General features: G+C 37.3%; 1 protein-coding gene across 3 annotated transcripts in view; it reads right to left on the bottom strand.

Annotated features, from left to right (window-relative positions):
• Nucleotides 1–22,701, bottom strand: part of KLF12 (KLF transcription factor 12) — a 450,263-nt gene that overhangs the window by 287,541 nt on the left and 140,021 nt on the right. For all 3 annotated transcript variants that reach the window (XM_004284271.4, XM_049700997.1, XM_033414043.2), the window contains exon 2: nucleotides 19,626–19,689. In XM_004284271.4, coding sequence (XP_004284319.1) covers nucleotides 19,626–19,658 — 33 coding nt within the window. In that variant the 5' untranslated portion in view covers nucleotides 19,659–19,689. The remainder of the gene's footprint in view (nucleotides 1–19,625; nucleotides 19,690–22,701) is intronic.

The raw sequence follows: 22,701 nt of genomic DNA, 5'->3' as shown, positions 1-22,701 counted from the left end.
GCATTTCATCATATTATTATATTATACCCTTTTGTACTTGTTTTATATCAATTCTCTCCATGCTGACCCTCCCACTTTTCTCTTCTCTTTCCATAAACATTACTTGGATGATCTCATTCACTCCAACCACTTCAAGCGCCATCAATGTATCACTGACTTCCTAAGTTCCTAGCCCAGAACTCTCTCCTGAGCAACAGGCCCAAATATACGCACTGGAAAATCCCTTAGGATTTCTCCCAGGGCATTCCAATCTCAAAAGTTTAAAAGATCTCATCATGTTTTGCAAACCTGATCCTCCCAGTAGCACCATCCACCCAGTGACCCAAGCCCCATCTTGCTACCATTTCTGACTTCCTTAATTTCTTCAACTTCACATACACTGAATAACTAAATCTATCACTTTATCTCCTAAATATCCTCTGAATCTATCCAGTTTTCTCCACCTCCACAGCCAAGCCTAAAGCCAGTTCAAGACAGTATCATCATCAGTCCTTTATCTGGTGGTCCACCCTTACTTCCCAACCCAATCCTTTTTATATATACTCAAGAGTTCACTAAAATGCAAAGCTGGTCATGTCAATTTCTTTCCTAAACCTCTTCACAAGCTCCTCACTGTTTTCACAATAAACACCAAACTTTTAAGTTATAAGCCACCAACATAATTTGAGTCCTCCTTTCCTCAAACAGGTACTATATCTCTTAGCACTCTACTCTCAAATCCTAATGATTTTTTTTTTTTTAACAGTTCCTCAACTTTGTCATAATCTCCTTCTCGCCTATGTTCTTTCTCCAAAGTTCTTAACTTTTCTCTGGTGGGTCTCTTTTAGTCTAAGCTTCATTTTCATTTGAAAATCTTCACCATACTTACTGGACCATATCTAGGTGGGTGTCCCTGCCACGTGCTGTCACAGAACCGAACACTTCTCTCACCAAAGCTCCTCCCACATTGTGTTGATACATGAGTCTGTGCTGATCTGCATTTACTACTAAACTCAGCACAGACACACACTCTACTCACCGTATTTACCGCTGCAAGCCCAGAAAAAGTGGCACTGTGCCTGGCACACACTGAGTCATCAAAAAAGAAGTTAAGGAATTAATAAATAGGACTAGACAGAAAGCTCTTTCATAGCATCCCCATACACGAATAGGCTTATTTTTATTCTTTCTAAAGCAGCAAGTATGAAAATTATTCTTCAGAGACCCTCAACATTTTTTTGAAAACTAAATGCAACATGTACAAAAATGAATTGAAGGAGCACACTCCTCTACTACTTTAAAATTGATAAATGATAATTTCAAGGAATGAGTTGCTCAAGGTAGAAACTGAAGCTTCATCATTTATACATTGTCTTTCACATCACCCTTGACATCCATCACCAACATCTGTCAATTAATTCTCCCTCTGAATAATATACATTCTCTTTATCTCCATCTCAGGTGCTAAGACTCCAAGCCAAGCCACCACCATCTCATGCTGCCCTATAATAGCCCAACTCCAGGTTTTTGCAACCTTCCAATGCCTCTTCCATACAGAAGTCCATGCCATTTTCGCAGAACTCGACCATATGAACCTCCTGCTTGCAATCTTTCAAAGACTCTGACTGCATTTAAAGTGAAATGGAATAATGTCCTCACAATGCTGAAAGACAGTAATAACTAAGTAGCTGGAATATGTAAATTCAGACAAAAGAAGCATACAGACAAAATGCATTATGAAAGGAAGGGAAAATGACTAAGTAATGAGACACAGGATGTATTTCCTAAGAGTATTAAAAAATTCTAAACGAGTATGCATCTATTAGCATAATTCAAAATATACACAGCCAAAATTTATAGAAATAACAAGAAACTAAGAGAGTCATGATTTTTAACCCATTCTTTCAGTCATGGATAGATTAGCCAAGAAATGGAGATTATAACCCATTCTTTCAGTCATGGATAGATTAGCCAAGGAAAAATCAGTAAGGCTACAAAGATTTTGAGCAAAATAATTTAAAAGCTTTATCTACTGGACAAATATAAAACGATATACCTAACAATAAGAGAACATACATTCTTTCCAAATCCAAAGCATTTACAAAAATTGTCCTTGAAGTAGGCCATATAGTAATACTATAAATAATTAATAGCAAGCAGACAACATGCTATAAATACAACACAATGAAGCTAATGTTTGGTAATTTAAAATTAACTAAAAGTACATTTGGAAATTAAAACTTCTACAGAGGGTCCCCAACTTACAATGGTTCAACTTGTGAGTTTTCAACTTTATGAATGGTGTGAAAGCAATATGCATTCTCTAGAAACCGTACTTTGAATTCTGAATTTTTATCTTTTCCCAGGTTAGTGATATGCAGTATGATACTCTGGTGATGCTGGGCGGTGGCAGCCACCACAGCTCCCAGTCAACCACATAAACGGGAGGGTGAACAATTAACACACAAGCTTTCTGTACCCAAACAACCATTCTGTTTTTCACTTTCAGTAACAGTATTCAATAAATTACATGAGACATTCAACACTTTATTATAAAACAGACTTTGTGTTAGATGATTTTACCCAACTTGGGCACGTCTGTGCCCAGGTGGGTAAAACGTTAAGTGTTGTGGGCACGTTTAAGGTAGGCTAGGCTAAGTTATGATGTTTGGTTAGTTAGGTATTGATATATTAAGTGCATTTTTGAATTAGGGTATTTTTTTTTCTTTTTTGGCCATGACACTTGGCTTGTGGGACCTTAGTTCCCTGATGAGGGATCAAACCCGGGCCCCCTCAGTGGAAGCATAGGGTCCTAATCACTGGACCGCCAGGGAATTGCCAAGGATATTTTCAACTTATCATGGGTTTATCAGGACATAATCTCATCATAAGTCAAAGAAGATCTGTAAATAACTCAAGACTCTCAGAAAAGATTTATAGTGGAATACAGAAAATAAATAGGTCTAAATGATATAGAAAATACTTCATATCAAAACTCATGAAATACAGTTAATGCCGTGTTTAGAGAGAAATTCTATACTGAAATCCTCAGAGTATAAAGTTAAAAATTAATTAGTTCAGTAACTAAATTTATCAGACAACGACTATGAGAAGAAACTCAAGAGAAAATTAAAGACAAATAAAAACTAAGAATACATAAAAAACAAAAATACAATAGAAGGAAACAACAACAAAAGGAGCTTTTGAAAAGACTACAAAATTGACAAATCCCTGACAAGACTTACCAAAGGAAGTAAAAAGAGAAGTAAAAAACATAAAAATAATCATTCTGAAACAAATAAAATGAAAAGAGAGACATAAGTACAGATACAACAAGATTAAAAATATAATTAATGGACAACTGTGAACATCCTTGCTATGGGCTGAATTGTGTCCCCCATAAATTTCTTATGTTGAAGTCCCAGTATCTCAGAAAGTGACTGTATTTGGAGACAGAGCCTTTATAGAGGTAGTTAAGGTAAAATGAGGTCAAGTGGGTACGTTTTAATCCAATATGATTGGTACACAGAGGAAAGACCATGTGAAGGCACAGGGAGAAGAAAGCCATCTATGAGCAAAGGAAAAAGGCCTCAGAAAAAATCTACTCCATCAACACCTTATCTAGGACTTCTAGCCTCCAGAATGTAAGAAAATAAATTTCTGTTGTTTAAGCCGTCCAGTCTGTGGTCCTTTGTAATGGCAGTTCTGGCAAACTAATAAAATCTTTATGCCAATAAACTTGAAAACTTAAATGAACAACTTTATAGAATACACAACTTACCAAAACTGACTGAAGAAGAAACTGAAAACCTAAATAGTCTTATTACCACTAAAGGAAATGAACTTCAAGTTCAAATTTTACCCACAAAGAAAACTCCAGTCCCAAATAGCTTTACAAGTGAGTTCTACCAAATATGTAAAGATAAGATTATTCTAGTTATTCACATGCTCTCAAAGAATAAAGAAAAAAGATTCTAATATTGATACCAAAACCCAGTCAGAATATTATAAGAAAAGAAAACTACAGGCCAATCTCACTTAGTAGATACAAACATCCTATATAAAATTATCATGACAAAGTGCACAGAAAAACACTAACCATATAATAAATATATATTCAGCCAAATCAAAAATTAAAGCAATATTATAAAAGTGAAAAGACGGTCCACAATCTTGGAGAAAATATTTTCAACATATTTAATTAGCCCTGAATATCTACTCCAAGGCGAGAAAAAAATTGACTACCATTCAATAGAAAAATAGGCAAAAACACATGAAAAGGAATTCCACAGATGAAACTAAATAACCAGTAAACATATAAACCATTAGTAATAGAAAAGTGCAATTAAGGCCCCAAGGAAACACTATTTAACACACACGTGACTGACAAAACTCTAAATGTCAGCAGAAACCAAGAGTCAGTAAGGATGTGGAGAAATGGAACTGTCACACAGTGCTATTTAAGTGTTGCAACAATATGGGAAAACAACTGGGCATTATTTAGTATAGCTGAAAATGTGCATACTCTACAATCCAGCAATTCTACCCCTAGAGATGTACTCCAGAGAAACCCTTCTACTTGTGCACCAGGACACATTTAAGTGACTGTACACAGCAGTATTGTTTAAAATAGCAAAAAAGCTAGAAAGAATAAAAATGTCTATGGCTGAAGAATGGATAAATTACAGTATGGTCATATAATATAGTTCTATTCAGTTGTGGGAATGAATAATTTTACCTACATGTATCAGTGTGGATGAATATCAAAACACAAAATTTGAGTAAGAAAAGCAAGTTACAAAGGAAAAGAGTATAGCACTACTCATCTGATGTCCCAAGACAAGTAAAAGTAAACAATATATAGTTCCTGAATACATACTTATATATGATGACAAGCATTATAAAAAGCAAGGAAAGTACAATAAAAAATGTAGGATAATGCTCATGCCTGGAACTAAAAGGGGTCTTTAAAAATATTGGAAACATTCTATTTCTTAAGTTGGGTTTCTCTTTATCATTATGTCTTAATAACTTACATATACATCCATCACATATATTCTTTTACATCTACCAAAAACTTCATAACTTCAAGAAAGCATCTACCCCTACTCTTTCAACTAGAAACACATTGTTTAAATTGATTAAATAAGAATTTTCAAAGTTATTGATTCTGAAATAAAATGACTGTTAGCTAGAATTTGCTTTGTTAAGACTACATAGTCATCACACAACACAAGCAATTATTTTAAGAATCAAAATTTAATTTGCAACACCAAAGCATAAGAAGAAGAGTAGAGGGGAAATCCTTAGAACACTCAACTTACCAAACTAAAAAAAAAAAAAGCATATTATCCATTAAAAAAAATCATGTTGCTAGATACATTAATATAAAATTTTGGGGCTACCACAGATGCATAGACTAATAATCATAAATATTTAGTATAGGAAAGTACCCTCTTCATATTTGTTATTTTATTTAACCATAGTCTGAGCAGTAAATTCAGAATATTTTTGCCATGTCATCAGCATAGTTGTGTAGGGTAACTGTTTAGGAAAATCCTGCCTTGCCATTTTCCACATAGTTAGCTCCTGTAAACCAGACCTTTTCCCGCAACCACTTTTCCACTTACTGGAAAAGTCAACCTTAATAAATTTTCAGTGTTTCAGGTTTTGTGTGACCCATTTGCCAACTTTTCAGGGCCTCATCTTTGTCACTCTTCCATCGCACATGATCACATGATGACAATCTTTAACACTTTTTTCAAAGAAGGAAAAAGAGATCAGACTCATTTTCTTTCTCATTCTCTTTCTTTTATCCTCATTCATCCTCCATCCATCCGTTTATTCAAACGTCCATTAAAAAGATATCCATCCATTTTGCTTTAAAATCAAAAATAGGCAAAAGTTAAACCTACTTGCTTAAACTGGGTTTTAAAAATCCGTGAACTACAAGTCACCACGTTCCCTTTAGCCTTCCTTTCTCCCAAATCTACCCCTCTACACTGGGCTATGTAACCATAACCTTCAGCAAATTGCTTCATTTTTATTGATTTTTTTCCTCCTATTTACATTAATCCACTTGAATGAGATATTTCTTATAGAAACATCCAACTCCAAATTTCTACATTTCTAAGATATATGTTTGAAATTTTCAGCATTGCTTGAGAAGAAAAATCTAGAAAGCAGCTACTCTTTTTTTATTTTTTAATTTTTTTAATTTTTATATAATTTTAAAGGTTACTTTCCATTTACAGTTATTATAAAATATTGACTATATTCCTCATGTTGTAAATACATCCTTGGGCCTATCTTACATCCAGTCGTTTGTACCTCCCACTCCCCCATCCCTGTACTGCCCCCCCTGCCCACTGGTAAGCACTAATTTGTTCTCTGCATCTGTGAGTCTGGAAAGAAGCTGCTCTTGAGGGCAGCAATAACATCATCCCTTTGAAGCACAGACCCTGCATCCTGAACTACTGAACAAGACTGAGCCAACATAAAAAGAATAACAATTCGCTAACCCACTGGTCCCATTTAGTCTCCCCTCTCACCCGGTCAACATATTTCAACATGGAAAGAGCAACTAACGTTACCAGCAGTTTCTGCTGGGGCTTTAGTAGTATCTGTTTCACAGTTAGAGGCAAAGTAAGATGGAGACTTAATTTCTCATTCAAAAAGCACTAGAGACTTCTCCACTGTAATTAAATTCTTACATACAACAATGTATATTGTTTCTGGCAGAACAAAAAATAAATGCTGTTGCATAATTGATTAGAACCAGGGAAGAGACCTCAATTCACACTGAGTTGCAACACAGAAATCTCTTGGCCTTTTCTCTCTTTGCCGCCCCTTGATTATTTACACCAAGCTGGCCAGAAGTGGGCTGGGGAACTGCCAGACTGCATGCCCGGGGCCACCTCTGAATATCTGATATCTCAGTTTTTCTTCAAACTCTATGAGGAGAATTAAGAAGTGAGGTGGGGATACAGTGATTACCTAGTTAGACAAGCAAGCATTTCAGATGCATAAATGTCCTAGAGTACAACCAGAAGAAATTATAAATGGAAATCATTTAGTTGCTTAAAACAATAAATTCTGCTTACTCTCCTCTACCTGTAATCACTCAACCTCTCCTCCCACACAAATATCGTCACAAGTAGCTCCTCCACAATTATTTCTCTACTGGGGCCTTTCTAAATGGCACTTTTAGAAATGATGTACAAATAAATGTTTCGAAACAAAGATTAAATGTACGCCGTTCTACTAACTGCAGTGCAACCTTACGCAAGTCCCTCAGGATGTCAGAGAATGATAAAGGTTGTCATGGATGGAAATAACATATCTAGCCAGAAGCCAGACACCCACCTATTTCCATCATTTTCTCCTTTTTAGAATGAGTATATTCTGGAGGAGAGAAGAGTTTACAAGCATAAATAAGATACTCTGTCCTTCATATCTATAGGTTGGCGACATTAATCTCCGTGAAAAGTAGTCACCACTGGAAAGAACTGAGTCCACAAAGGGAATAACCAGATCAAGTGTCTCAATTCATGTGATCTTGGTGTTTAAGGACTGTGAATTCGATCTGCAATTCAATTTAAAAGGAATGGAGTAATTAAATTTAAAAAGTAATTAAAACTCAGAAAAATCTAGCAAGCGTTACCCATAAACTAGAATCAATCAACCTCTCTCTTCCACACACACACACACACACACACACACACACACACACACACACACACACACACACACACACACACACACCATGTAAATGTAAAAATATAAACTGGCATATTCTACCAGTATCTGAACTTCTTTTTTTAGCAACCTAATTGTTCTTACTCTCTATCTGATTAGAATGCTATTTCTGAATTTACTCTAAATCACATATCAGAGTCAAGTCTTTTCTGGGGTTATGGATGGAATTCTGGGAACTGAAGGCAGGTTACCTTCAAAAGCTTTTCTTCTTTTTCCCCCCGAACCCAGTAAAGGGCTAATACCCTCTCCCTGTCTACCTTCACCCACCTCTCCAAATGCTCTCCTTTACCTCTGTTCCAGGAAGGCCCATCATACAGGATTTCCTGGTCCTGCACCAGGGCTCAACACAGACCTCCGGGAAACCTCCCAGCACAGGAGAGTCGACTTGTGAGATAACGAGCCACTTGCCCTTCCAGCCTGTTGCACAGGCCTCACCTTTCTTGGTGCCACTACTTCGGCAGTCCCGCTGGTGTTGCCCTTTGCCCTCTGACACCACCCCCCGCCGCCCCCCATCCTCCCCTCCAGTATTAGCACCTCCTGTCCGGAACCGGGCATGAATTAACATATGCCTCCTCATTAGCTGCTCTCCAGCGATTCTGTTCAGTTACAGCCTGTCACCCTCACCTCTAACGTACGCTGGCCCTGGCATCATTCATTCTTACTCTGGATATAATCTCTCAATCTCATTCTTGCTCATAATTTTACTCTGAACTTTACTAGCTGGATAAGCCCCTAACATCCGGATGACCCACCTAATTTCCACCATTTTATATCAGAATCTCCCCTCTTCTCACGCTATGTTCGATCTTCCTATGCTCTCAAAGCTCCCCATGGCCACACGGCCCTGGCTTGAGCCTGACCGTTCTACTACATTATAGATGGACAGTCAAAATCCAGGGAGCAGAGTGATCTCAGCTACTACCTACACCAAAAACGAGTCAAGTACCACATGAGGCCACAAACGATCCTGCCGTTCCTCAAGAGGTGAGCAGAGCTCAAAAACAGTGAATCCAGGCAGGTGGTTGTCCAGAGCGGGTGAGACTTCTCTGTGTGCGACATCATCTCCACTACAAGCCTGGGTCCCAAAGACAGTGCTTCCGTCCTCGGACGGGAATGGAAGGATCAAGGAAAGAGGACGTGGATCAGAAAAGGTACGACATACAACACTCAGGTGGAGGGAAGGGTGAGGAAGGAGACTCCTGCAGGAAAATGGGGAGAACAGGCAACGTGGGACTCAGTGCTGGGTATGAACTGTCACAGCTTAGCTGAGCTCCACCTGCATGGTCCAGCACTGTCTTCCCTGCAGGGTTCCACAGCTCCTGGGTTATAAGGGACACCGTGGTGAGACGCAGAAGGCAGAAGTGCGGCAGCCCTCGTGTTCTCACCACACTTAGAAGATCAAGGCAGGGCTCAGGGGCGGGTGCAGCTCGTGCCTGCTGTCACTCTGTGCTTGCACACCATGCTGCCTCAGGGGTGGAACGAGCCCCCCAAATCTCCATCAGCTTATCTGATTCTCACACGAGATACTTGTGACTCGGAGAAGGCGCCAGCTTCCCCTGCAGTTCGCAGCATCCTCGAGGAGATGGAGGCCGGTGAGCACTGAGGAGTCTGTGTGGACTCAGCTCACCCTCACGGCTTCCGTTCATCCCTGCTCTCCAGCACCTCCTGTCACCCTTTCTTCCTGACTGCGTGCCCTGCTGACGTCAGGCCTAGCACCCAAAATACAGAAGCAACAACCACACCTAACTTGCCTAACTAGCTCCTAAAATCAGACGAGGTCAAATCCTGATACTAAATTCCATATTCTCTACCATTCCCGTGGTTCTGTTCCTCTGAGCCAATCCTAGCTCCAGGAAAAAAGCATGTTGAATATGAATAACCAACTGATTCTTAAATTGGAATATTTGTGAGTCTTACTTCCATTAGGCCTTAAGGTATACTAAGGACTAAACTATAAGATAAAGAATCATACTCATTGTTGAGTCAATAATCATTCATGATTTTATTAAACAAAAGTCTCTTTAGAGAACAGTAAGAGATTAATTCTCAGCTAACATCAACCGGAGAGAGGCGAAAGAGGTTACAATTTTTTTTAAATGCACAGATGTTGTTAATAACAAAATTAACCAGATAGATATTATATTTCAACAAATGCTTTCAATAATCAATCACTACGTTGCTTTAATACTCTGATGTTCTCATTAAATCAAAACTGGTTAACTAAAATGGTTATGTTTAAAAGATGCTCATATCATTTTTATGACCACTCCTGAAAAGTTCTAATAAAACACATTATATAAACTACTTTGGTAATGTACTCTAAATAGGATGACATAAAGCTTAGCTGAAGAGCCACTGTAATCAAAGGGCCAGAGAATGAAAATGAGAGAGAGAGAGAGAGAGAGAACACAAAAGTACACCAGAGCATGTGAGACAGAGAGAGAGAGACATAAAAGGGGAGAGAGACAGAGGGGGAAGCAAAGAGAAAATCATTTGCACACATAAACGAGCCTCAACAGATTTTAGCTGAAATATTTAATGGTATCACTGAGTATTACATTTATCCTTAACTCCAAAAGGAAATTTTGCCGGGCACTTTTGTGACCAAGAGAAAGAAAATATACTTTTGCGTTTACTTAGAATTTTTTTGAACAAAAAAATTGTGACTTTTACTCCTATTTCTTCCAGAAAATGTGACACCAGCATTCAAGGCCCAGGTCAAAGGTCACTTCACAAGTGAAGCCATCAGCAGCTCCCTAGGTTTCATTATATATATTGTAGCACTAATCACATCAAATAGTAGTAACTCATTTGCCTGTCCCTGAGATGATGAAGCCTTGAAAACAGGGTCTAAATATAATCTGGCTTTGTAGGCCTGTGCCTAACAAATAACATACTCTAAGTATAAGATTACTAGAGTCAATCAGACTACAGCATAGGTGTCATGATTAATTTAATGTATCAACTTGACTGGGCCACAGGGTGCCCACATTAAACATTATTTCTGAGTGTGCCTGGGAGGGTGTTTCTAGATGAGATTGGCATTTGAATCAGTGGACTCAGTAAAGCAGATGGCCCTCCTCAGTGTGGGAGGCCATCGTTAAATCTGTTGAGGGTCTGAATAGAACCAAAAGTGGAGAAAGGGAGGATTAGTCCTTTCTCACCTGCTTAAGCTGGGACACTGGACTTCTCCTGGCCTTGGATTCACACCACCGGCTCCCCTGGTTCTCAGGCCTTTGGACTTGAACTGGAACTACACCACTGGATTTCCCAGGTCTCCAGCTTACAGATGGCAGATCACGGGACTTCTCAGTCTCCATAATCACATGAGCCAATTTTTACGATAAATTACATATATTATATATATATGTATATATACACACACATATATATGTGTGTATGCATATATATATATATATATATATATATATATCCTATTAGTTCTGTTTCTCTGGAGAACTACAAAATAAGCTGTCAACATTCTGTGAGGGAAATGAATAGCATGTGTACCAACCACTGGAGCATATCCAGTGAGTGCAAGGATTTTATTTCCTCCGAGAGAAAGCCAGAGGTATCTATTTCTTATCAATACAGAGCAACAACTTAGAAGTCCCCAGTCAGATCCTGAAACTGGAAGCTGACATACTAAGTCAGAGACCCGGTACCCCCTGGTATGCAGGTATGTTCCAGCAGTATCCTCAGTCCAAGGAAACAATATAGATACAATTACTGGCCTGAACAGCAAATTTTCCTAAAGCCAAATGGACATAATTAACATGACTTAAAATGAGGAAATGGCTATTTTAACGAGCACTTAGTAACTACCAGACAATATGTGAACGCTTTAGCATTTTACTCACTTAACTTTCATGACAACTGTATGGACGAGACACTACTATCATCATCATCATCATCATCGTCCACATAGCACTGGTGTGACAATGAGCTACAGAAGCAGGTGAAGCCCTGGCAGAGCTGGGATTGAAAGCCAGGAGGCCTGCATATAGAGCCAAGCTCTTAAACACGTCAGCAAGTTCAACAGTCTCCATGGGTCCCTTTAATGTACCTAAAATACTACCTATTAGAAACGGTGATGTTAAGGCATTTTTATACCCTTCCTTTAAAACTCACTGAAAACTTTTAAAGCCAATTTAGAAAAAACAAACAGAGAAAAACTCCATCTTAAGTGAAAGTAAAAACAGTCAGAAACTCAGACTGCCAATCAAAACATACTCATCGAAGACTGTGAAATCTCGGAGTCCTCGGGGAACGGATACATACCTCCTCAGACCTGGAGCAATTTCCTAAAAGTGAAGATCACAGCGATGAAAGGCCTATCCAGTGAAGGCAGAGAAAGTGGTGCTAAGAGAGCAAACACACAGATGCAGCATTTTCTAGAGTCTAGCTCCATCATCCAGGGGGTCACTGAAGTGCCAGAAGTGCAGGAGCCTTTGTCTCCAGAGGCTCTGCTGTACAAGGGCAATTGAGGGAGGACTCTGGAAGTAACACCTTTATTTAGAGTATCTGAAACAAGAAACGCAAGACAAAGATTTGGACTCATCTAGCACATGCCCAAAACTGTTGGTGCCCCTGTCCACAATACTACCTGCCATACTGGAAACTACCGGCCCCATTCAAAGATAGGTAAAAACCAGAGAGAGGCCACAAGGGAACTGTGCATGAAAGCAGCAAATATTAAAAGCCAGAGAGAAATGTAAGCAAGAGGCCAGTGAAGAACAAACACCGCAGGAAGAATTACCCAAGGAAACAGATGAAGAATTTGGATAAATAGCACCACTTCACAGGCTCAAAAATAATAATGGTTCAAACAAAAGGGTCTTGCTTTAAAAGAAAATAATATTCAGGAAAGTACAGGGCTCAAATGATAAAATACAGGACATGTGAAACAGATGAAAGTAAGTAGACAGAGTTATGAAATACTACAGAGATGATAATTAACTCCAGGAACTAAAAAGTAACAAAGAATTTGACTGAAAAGATAGTGAGAAAAAATGTTGACTGGGAAAGCACAGTTAAGTGAAATAAAAACGTTAAAGGTGAAGACCACAGATACAAAACGCCAAGGAGAAACATTATACCTATCTTCAGGGTTACTAAACAAGAGAACAAATAGAAAAGACACCTTAAATATAATATTTAAATCTGAAGACATAAAAACAGAGTCTACTTCTCAGAGCTGAATGGGAGGATCCAAGAAAAACTGACACAGAATGATAAAAACCAAGAAGCAAAACTGATGAAGTTACTGAACTTCTAGCTTACTAAAAATAGTCCATGGACATCTGAACAAAAAGCAAGACAAGAACAAGTGCAAAGACCAGTTTGCTTCAGGCTTCACAGTGACACCAAATACCAGATGACAGTAAAGTAGTGTTTCCATATTTCTGAGAAAAATAAGAATTAATACTAATTGGCTTTGATAATTACAGTTAACAATCAGAAAATAAATGTTAATAAACCTAAGTTTTAAGAAGATAGTAAAACAAGAAGAGGGAAAAGAGTTAGAAATGTCATTAATTTACCCACCTTTCATAGCAACAAGTCAAAAGATGTTGTTTGAAGTTAAATTCAGTCATTAAAAAAACCCACAGAATTATCAGAACCAACGTTTTTTAGTTTCTTTTTCTCTTAACTCTCAAATGATAGCATCACTTTGGTGAAAGGACGTTAACTTGAAAATAATAAATTCCTTTGGTTTAAACTCAGCTTCTATTTCTTCCATTACATCAGAAGCAAACAAAAATAACTCTATATTAGAAATACAAAGTACAAATATGATCCTATTTTTGTAAAACCATCTCTCTTTACTTGTATATACATACACAGAGATGCTGCAAATAATGCTCACCAAATACTAATAGGTGTGAGACAGGGAGGTGATGGGACTTTGCATGCTTTAATGTTTTAAAATGAGCAATACATCATCTTTTCAAAGAATAAAGCCATTATTCTACTTCAATAACTGCATAATCTTTCTCAAATCCCTGTATATCATTTTGTTCTCGTATCCCAGGTCTAAGAAATCAGACACCCAAGGGTGACGGGACTTCACCGAAGAATGACCTCACGCACGACTATATTTTAATAAATATGCTCTACACCTACTAGTTTGGATCATTATCACATCTACTGATTAGGCTCAATAAAAGGAATAACTTTTAATATAACTAGATATGCCTGGAAACAGGATGAACTGCCACATGCAGTAGGAAATTCCAAGCAGTACTCAAGATATAGCGCTGAAGTAACCAACCAACTCTTATGGAAAGACAGCCATGTACCAAGCACAGATTAGAGTCAATGACCTTTGCGGGCACTTCCAATTCTGAAGATACTTGACTTTGTGATGTGACGTCATACAACAAAGTCATGAATCTCTGTCTTATGCTGTATAAATAATAGTAGCAAGCACAACCCACACTTTTAGAACTCTACAGCTCTGAATTACTTTCATAAATATGTCATATTTTCTTTCACCCCATAACAACTCTTGAAATAGGTAGGACAGGTGTTATTAGTTCCACTTGGCACTTGAGAAAATTAAAATTCAGCAAGAAGTCACTGGTCCAAGATCATACCGGCAGAGAATTGCAGAGCGAAGACTTGACTTTTTGTGATTCCATGTTTACTGCCCAGGCAGCTACTCTACATAAATGTATAGTGGCCTAGCGCTGACAACATATTTCACTTACATCAACTGGGGCTTTCTCAACAACTATGCCTACTTAGCTCAAAATGGAAGAAAGGCTGGATTGTTGCTATTACAATCTTTCTACCTTGAGTGAAGAAAGAGCCTTGAAACTTCATGGAAAAGAAATTTAAAGTAACCACCCTATATATGCCCATCGCTATGAAGCAAACTTTTTTTTTGTAGGGAATTAAAGCTTTCCCAGAAAGGCCTGCTATCGTCCTCTTGCTTTCCAAATCCAAAAAAGGAAAACTTACTCACTGTTAACGCTGAATGGTTTAAGCAGCTGTTCATCAGAAGTAGTCACAGAGCAAAAGTTTGAACATGAACTCTGATAAGCTGGACTAATGTATATGCATGCATATGTTTTGGACACCTGCTCTAAACCAGCTGTTGAGAGCACTTGGGAAACATACTGAAATGGATGGAAAACAATGGAGCAAAGCCAGGTTTGTGGAGTCAGGTCCACAAACATTCACAATGAGAGCAACTGCTAAAATATGTTAAAGAGCACATAGACAAGGTTTTATGCCGATATATGTGAATAGAAAATAATGGATAACTGGAATCTTTTTAGAATTTATTTAATGTTATCTAATGGCAAATGGTAAAGCGACAAATTCAAGTGCAATGAAATGGAGTAAAAGAAAGAACTTAAAAACTGAGTAAAGAACATAATGTGAATATATACACACACACATATTTTGATATAAATATATTTATATATTATTGATTAATTGATTGATTGGTTGAAAGAGGAGATGAAGACAGCACCTGAAAATAAGACTATTGATATGGCCACAAAATAAATTTTACAAATGCTATTTAGGCTGTTTAAATATTAGAGCATAAGCAGGAAGGCATAGCATGATATTCTGTGGCTCTTGGCAAGATTTTATTACCGCTGGCAAACTGGAAATGTACAAAATAGTTTTAAGAGCCATATTCAAATCCCTTTTCAATTATGTAGACAGTGGCAATGTTGCATCCACTGCTGACATTTTAAAAACGTCATCTTAAAACTGACCTTGGGAATATACATGAAATATAGAAGAGATAAATTTCCAAACTGCAATTTTCTCTCTGAATCAGACCTTACTAAAACTAACAACACCTGATTCAAGCAGGTTTAAAAACAAGCATCAATGTACTCTTTGTTCTAAGGCATCTATAACTGAAAACACAGATTGAGAAATATAAGGAACAGCAAGAAGAAAAACATAATTCATTGGGACAAACACATTAAGTGAAATACTCACTGCTCCTTCCTCTATAAAGACTTCTGAACTAATGAATTATGAGCTATGAGGCACGATCATTTAGAATGAATCACACATAATATATTATACTTAATCAAGATAATATTTTCAGTCTACCCTCAGGGTAAGTATTAACACAAAGATTCTCTTTGCGATAATCTTCAGTTGTCATAAAATTAGTTACAGAGCAATGACACTGTCAAACTGTATAAACTTACAAAGCTGACACTGATCCATTCAAACATAAAAATTTAATTACAAATGAAAACATAAATATAAGATCAACATCATACATAAGAAAAGGGATAAGTACTTTCTGCATGATAATGAGTGAAGGTTTCCATGTTTACGCAGCGATGAGTCAGGAAAATTTGAATTTACTACATTTGCCCTATTTGTCTTAAGGAGTATAGAAAATTGTTTAACGTTACATTATACATGAAATTATCAATGGTTTGCTAGAGCTAGCTCATCTCCAGCTCATGAGAGCCAATTGTTAAATTTTAAGGAATCTTGCAAGCTCTTTGTTAAACCATTGAAACCAGCCGTAGTGGGAATATTTACACCATGGGAATTGACAAATATTACAGATCAGGCCTCCCCACCCCATGCCCTAGAGCCAGTTTACTAGCACACCACTAATCCATATACAAATAAGTACACAGTACAATTAATTCTCACAAAGTAAATGTACCCATATAGGTAATACTGAGATCATAAAAAAGAACATTACCCAGAAATCTACCTTATATCATCTCTGAATCAAAACTCCCTCTAGAGGGCTAAAAACTTTCCAGAAACAAATACAACAAAGGAGAAATTTTAGCAAGGAAAAAAGGAAGGCTTTTTTTTTTTTAAGATGCCACATACATGTAAAATCATACAGTATTTGCCTTTGTCTTTATTTCACTTAGTATAATGCCTTCAAGGTCCATCCACATTGTCACAAATGGTACGAGTTCCTCATTTTTTATGACTGAATAATACCCCACTGTGTATATATACCACATCTTATTTATCTTTTCATCTGTTGACAGGTTGTTTCCATGTCTTGGCTACTATAAATAATGCTGCAATGATCATGGGGGTACAGGTATCTCTTCAAGTTAGTGTTTTCATTACCTTTGGATATACTCCCAGAAGTGGAACTGCTGGATCATATGGTAGTTCTGTTTGTAATTTTTTGAGGATCTTCCATAATGTTTTCCATAGTGGCTGCACCAATTTACAATCCCACCAACCAGTGCACAAGGATTCCCTTTTCTCTACATCCATGTCAGCATTATCTCTTATCTTTTTAATTGTGGCCACTCTAACAAGTGTGAGGTGATATGTCATTTCTCTGATGACTAGTGATATTGAGCATCTTTTTATGTTCCTGGCCTTTCAGATATCTTCTTTGGAGAAATGTCTATTCAGACTTAGGACCATTATTTTATTCAGTTATTTGGGGGGTTTTGCTATTGAGTAGTACGAGCACCTTCTATTCGGGGATATTAACCCCTTATCAGATACACAGTTTGCAAATATTTTTTTCCCATTCTGTAGGTTGTCTTTTCATTTTGTTGATGGTTTCCTTTGCTGTGAAAAAACTTTTTAGCTTGATGTAGTCCCACTTGTTTATTTTTTATTTTGTTGCTTGTACTTTAGGTGTCATATCCAAAACATCATTATCAAGACCTATGTCAAGAAGCTTTGTTTCTGTACTTTCTTGTAGTAGTTTCATGGTATCAGGTCCTACATTTAAGTCTTTAATCTATGTTGACTTAAGTTTTGTAAGTGGTGTAGGATATGGGTCCAATTTCATTCTTTCATACATGTATATCCAATTATCCCGGTACGATTTATTGAAGAGACTGCCTTTTCTCCATTGAGTATTCTTGGCTCCCTTGTCAAATATTAGTTGACCATATATGTTTGGGTTTATTTCTGGGCTCTCGATTCTGTTCCATTGGTCTATTTGTTGGTTTTTTTCCTACCAGTACCATACTGTTTTGATGACTATAACTTTATAGTACAGCTTGAAATCAGAAAGCGTGATGTGACATCTCCCATTTTTTGTTTCTCAGGATTTCTTTGGCTATTCAAGGTTGTTTGTGGTTCCATATAAATTTTAGAAATGTTTTTTCCTACTTCTGTAAAATACATAATTGGAATCTTGATATGGATTGCACTGACTCTATAGATGGCTTTCAGTCATATTAACATTTTAACAATATTAATTCTTCCAATCCATGAACATGAGGTACCTCTCCATTTATTTGTGTTTTCTTCAATTTCTTTCATCAATGTCCTGTAGTTTTCAGCATAGAGATCTCCTAAAATGTATTCTTTTTCATCTCCTTAAATTTATTCCTAAGTACCTTACTGTGTTTGATGCTATTGTAAATTGAATCAATTTATTCCTTTTTCAGAAACTTTGCTGTTAGCGTATAGAAATGCTAATGATTTTTGTTATGTTGATTTTGTATCTTGCAACTTTACTGAATTCATTAATCATATCTATCAGTTTTTTTGGTTGAGTCTTTAAAATTTTCTATATATAAAATCATGCCATCTGCAAATAAAGACAATTTTACATCTTCCTTTGCAATTCTGATAACTTTTTTCTTTTTCTTACATGATTGCTCTAGCTAGGACTTCCAGTATTATGTTGAATAGAAGTGGTGAGAGCGGACACTCTTGTCTTGTTCTCGATCTTAGAGGAAAAGCTTTTGTACTTCCACCACTGAGTATATTAGCTGTGGGCTTGTCACATATGGCCTTTATTATGTTGAGATATGTTCCTTCTGGGCTTAACTTGTTAAGACTTTTTATCATGAATGGATGCTGAATTGGAAGAAGGCAATTTCAAGTGAAAGATATAATCTGGAAAATCATTTGTAAGTATCTGTGAAGGTGGGCTGGCAGAAAAAGACATGATGTACATTTATTTGAAGGTAGCAGGAGCAATGGGGGAAGGAAAATATGAAACTGTATGTGTTGTGCAGCTATATAAAGAGTTATGAGGCACATGCCTCTGTACTAGACTTTATGAAATAGAAATGGTTTAACATATTGTCATTTTCTTAGTATTAATTTATGATGTTTATATTATGACCAGTATGAAGTACACAAAAAGTTCAAATAAATACTACAAAGTGATAGCCAGCACTTGATTACTGTTGAAATTCCCAGGATTTTTTTACCCTCTAATTTACACCAGTATTTGTCTGTGAAAAAACAAAGTTAAAAGCCTTTCATAATCATCCCATGCCCTTGATGAAAGCCAGACTGCAGCTGCAAAGAGGACAGCATTGACAGCAATCATATGCCATAGAGCACTAGGATTAGGCTTCGGCTTCGGCTTCTGGTAGGAATTGATATATATTAAACAAAATCTGGCTTTTTTTTTTTTTGTCCCAGTGATCAGTTGTATCAAGTGTTTTTCCATTTTTTAATTATCATCTGAAAGTTGATTCTTAAACCAGCTTCAGTTCCCGAAACTGACAACAGCTAGACTTGCACAAAGAAGGGCTGCCTCTTTATAATTTTTTTTATATATTTAAGGGTTTAAAAACAAAAATTAGGGCTTCCCTGGTGGCGCAGTGGTTGAGAGTCCGCCTGCCGATGCAGGGGACACGGGTTCGTGCCCCGGTCCGGGAAGATCCCACATGCCGTGGAGCGGCTGGGCCCGTGAGCCATGGCCGCTGAGCCTGCGCGTCCGGAGCCTGCGCTCCGCAGCGGGAGAGGCCACAGCAGTGAGAGGCCCGCGTATCGCAAAAAAAAAAAAAAAATTACACTTTATAGATAGATGAATGTCTCTAACCATTGACCTCTGTCTCACAGTCAGACAAAGAAGTGCTCTAATGAGAATAACTGCCCAGAATTAATGTTCAAAATAGGACTTTATATGCAATTATACAGTTTGACTAACCAACCTTTATTGTTTTCCTCTTCATATGGATATTCATTCATCCATTTGTTTCCAGAGTCACATTGATCCTGCAAGAAAAGCACACACAAAAAAACCAAATAATTAGAACCAATAAGGGGTTAATATCCAAAATATATAAACAGCTCATACAACTCAACATCAAAAAATAACCCAATTAAAAAATGGGCAGAAGATCTGAATAGACATTTTTCCTAAGAGGACATGCAGATGGCCAACAGGCACATGAAAAGATGCTCAACATCGCTAATCACCAGGGAAATGCAAATCAAAACCACAATGAAATATCACCTCACACCTGTCAGAATGACTATCACCAAAAAGAACACAAATAACAAATGTTGGCAAGGATGTGGAGAAAAGGGAACCCTCATACACTGTTGGTGGGAATGTAAATTGGTGCAGCCACTGCGGAAAACAGCATGGAGGTTCCCCAAAGAACTAAAAATAGAACTACCATATGACCCAGTAATTCCACTCCTGGATATATATCTGAAAAAAAAAGAAAAACACTAATTCAAAAAGATATGCTAACCCCAATGTTCATAGCAGTATTATTTACAATTGCTAAGATATGGAAGCAACCTAAGTGTCCAACAACAGATGAATGGATAAAGAAGATGTGCTATACATACACAATGGAATACTACTCAGCCATAAAGAATGGAATTTTTTCATTTGTAACAACATGGATGGACTTGGAGGCTATTATGCTAAGTGAAATAAATCAGACAGAGAAAGACTGTATGATATCACTTACATGTGGAATCTAAATAATACAACAACCTAGTGAAGATAACAAAAAAGAAGCAGACTCGCAGATAAAGAGAACAAACTAGTGGTTACCAGTGGGGAGAGGGAAGTAGGGAGAGGCAACGTAGGAGTAGGGGAGTAAGAGGTACAAACTATTATGTATACAATAAGCTACAAGGATATGTTGTAGAACGCAGGGAAAATAGCCAATATGTTATAACTATAAATGGATTGTAACCTTTAAAAATTGTGAATCACTATATCCTACACCTGTAACTTATATAATATCGTACATCAACTATACTTCAATTTTAAAAAATGAGAAAAAAGTTCCACATGTTGGTAACATTCTTCCACTGGAGGAAAGAAAAAGAAAACCTTAATTCTGCAATTTTTGAAGCTCTTGATTAGTGGAGTGACACAATAAAAGCAATAGCTGATGAACAGTTTTGGTTTTTGCTTCCTCTTTAGCAGCCATGTAAAGGGCAAAATGGAGAAATGAAGAAACAGAGGCAGAAACTCCAGCTATGACGCTATGACAGATCCTGGGCACAAGATACGAAAATCTGTATAAAGATAAGGGAAGGAGGGGAGAAAAAGAAAGGCATGCAACAGGGAGAGCAGGCTGGGGAGAAAATGGCAGAAACTGCTTTAGAAGTAAATTTAATGTAAGAAAGAGAAGTCACAAATGTTCCGGCTGGAGCAGTTGGCTCTATTATTCTTAGCAACTAAGAGATTGTTAAAGGAATGCTGTTCTCCCTCTTTATAGCTGATACAAATGTGCAGAACAACTAACATGAATACTTTTGGGTGGCTCCATGTTATCCAATACCCAAGTAACTTTTTAAAAACTGATCTAAGATATGTCACTCAAAAATTAAACAAATACCAAGTAAATATTTATGTGATTTCTGAAAGCTTCCAAATCCCCAACACCATTTGGATCTCACCAAATAGAATTAAATATTGCTGTATTGGAGAGTTCTGATTACAATACACCATTTGCCCCATTTGGATAGATCTTAAAAGTCCTCCTATTTATTCTCTCTCAGTATTATGTAACTTGCTTCAGAATTTCCATTTCATGAGGCAAATTTTCTTTGGCATTCAGTTAAGCCAGCTTATTAGGCACAGTTGACTTTTTTTTTTTCATTTGGAATTACACTCAAGAGGGGACACGCCTTGGAGCTCTTAGCAGCACCCATTCTGTGCCAATGTCTACACAGGCAGTATCCAGCCAGGTCTCCTTTGTGTGTGTTTCCATACATTTGAACAGAAAAAACAGTTCACTCACCCATAAAGCCTTAAATGAAATGTACCAAAATGTACATGTTCCATGGGCTTGGCCTGTAAGATGAAGTGGTCTTTCATTTTATTCCAGTTTTAACCCCATCAATTGATCAGTCAATGACTCTCTCTCCCTCCCTCCCTCCCTCCTTCCATCTCTCCCTCTGTGTCTATATTGATATAGATATGTCTCTTATGACTCAAAACACATCCCCTAAAATATAGTACAGCTTTCACCACTACTAGAAATGCCACTAAGAAGCAATGGAACATAAATACAATATTTTAATATGACAGTGGTGAAATATTCTCTTGAAATTCAGAGGATAATTCTTCTATTTTACATCATGAAACCATAATAGGGTACCCCTTGAAAGAACTAAAAAGTCATCTAAAACACCATGTTCTTATCAAAATACGTCTTGTCCTTTCTATTCTTCAAAATATATCTCAATCCATCAGTTCCCACTTCTCAGCAGAATGTACCAGGTACTTCAAAACTGGTTTCAATCTTACATTCTGGTTCTATAATTTTTTTTCACACTTTAATAAACCATGAGAATTTTTACAGGACACTCAACTTATTAATGCTTCTCCCTAAATTCATAATACTCCATTGTAGGGATACAGTATTATTTACTCCCTCATTTTTGTCTACTAGTTTATTATTTTTTACTATTACTGATAACACACATCCTTCTACGTAAATCTTGGACACAAGGACCTCTGCTAGCCTGGAGGATGCCTTTGGACAACTAGAAAGGATGCCCTCTCTGGGAAGACACAGACAGACTCTAATCAGGAGGTGGGGCCTGGCCAGGGAAGCCTAGTGTAGATTTCCACGACTCACCCCTCAGCCAAGCATCCACATCCTACACCACTGTACTTAGCTGCCCTGTCTGCACCTTTAGTCACCTTAATTGCCTTAGAATATAGTTATATAAGTATAATTACTGTATCATAACAATATGAACTTTTTTCACTCTTTCAAAATATATTACCCAAATTGCTTTTTATACAGA

The sequence above is a fragment of the Orcinus orca genome, chromosome 18 (genome assembly GCF_937001465.1).
Source record: "Orcinus orca chromosome 18, mOrcOrc1.1, whole genome shotgun sequence".
Classification (NCBI taxonomy): Eukaryota; Metazoa; Chordata; class Mammalia; order Artiodactyla; family Delphinidae; genus Orcinus; species Orcinus orca.
Note: the sequence above shows the minus strand (reverse complement) of the source record. Positions and strands in the feature narration are given on the sequence as shown.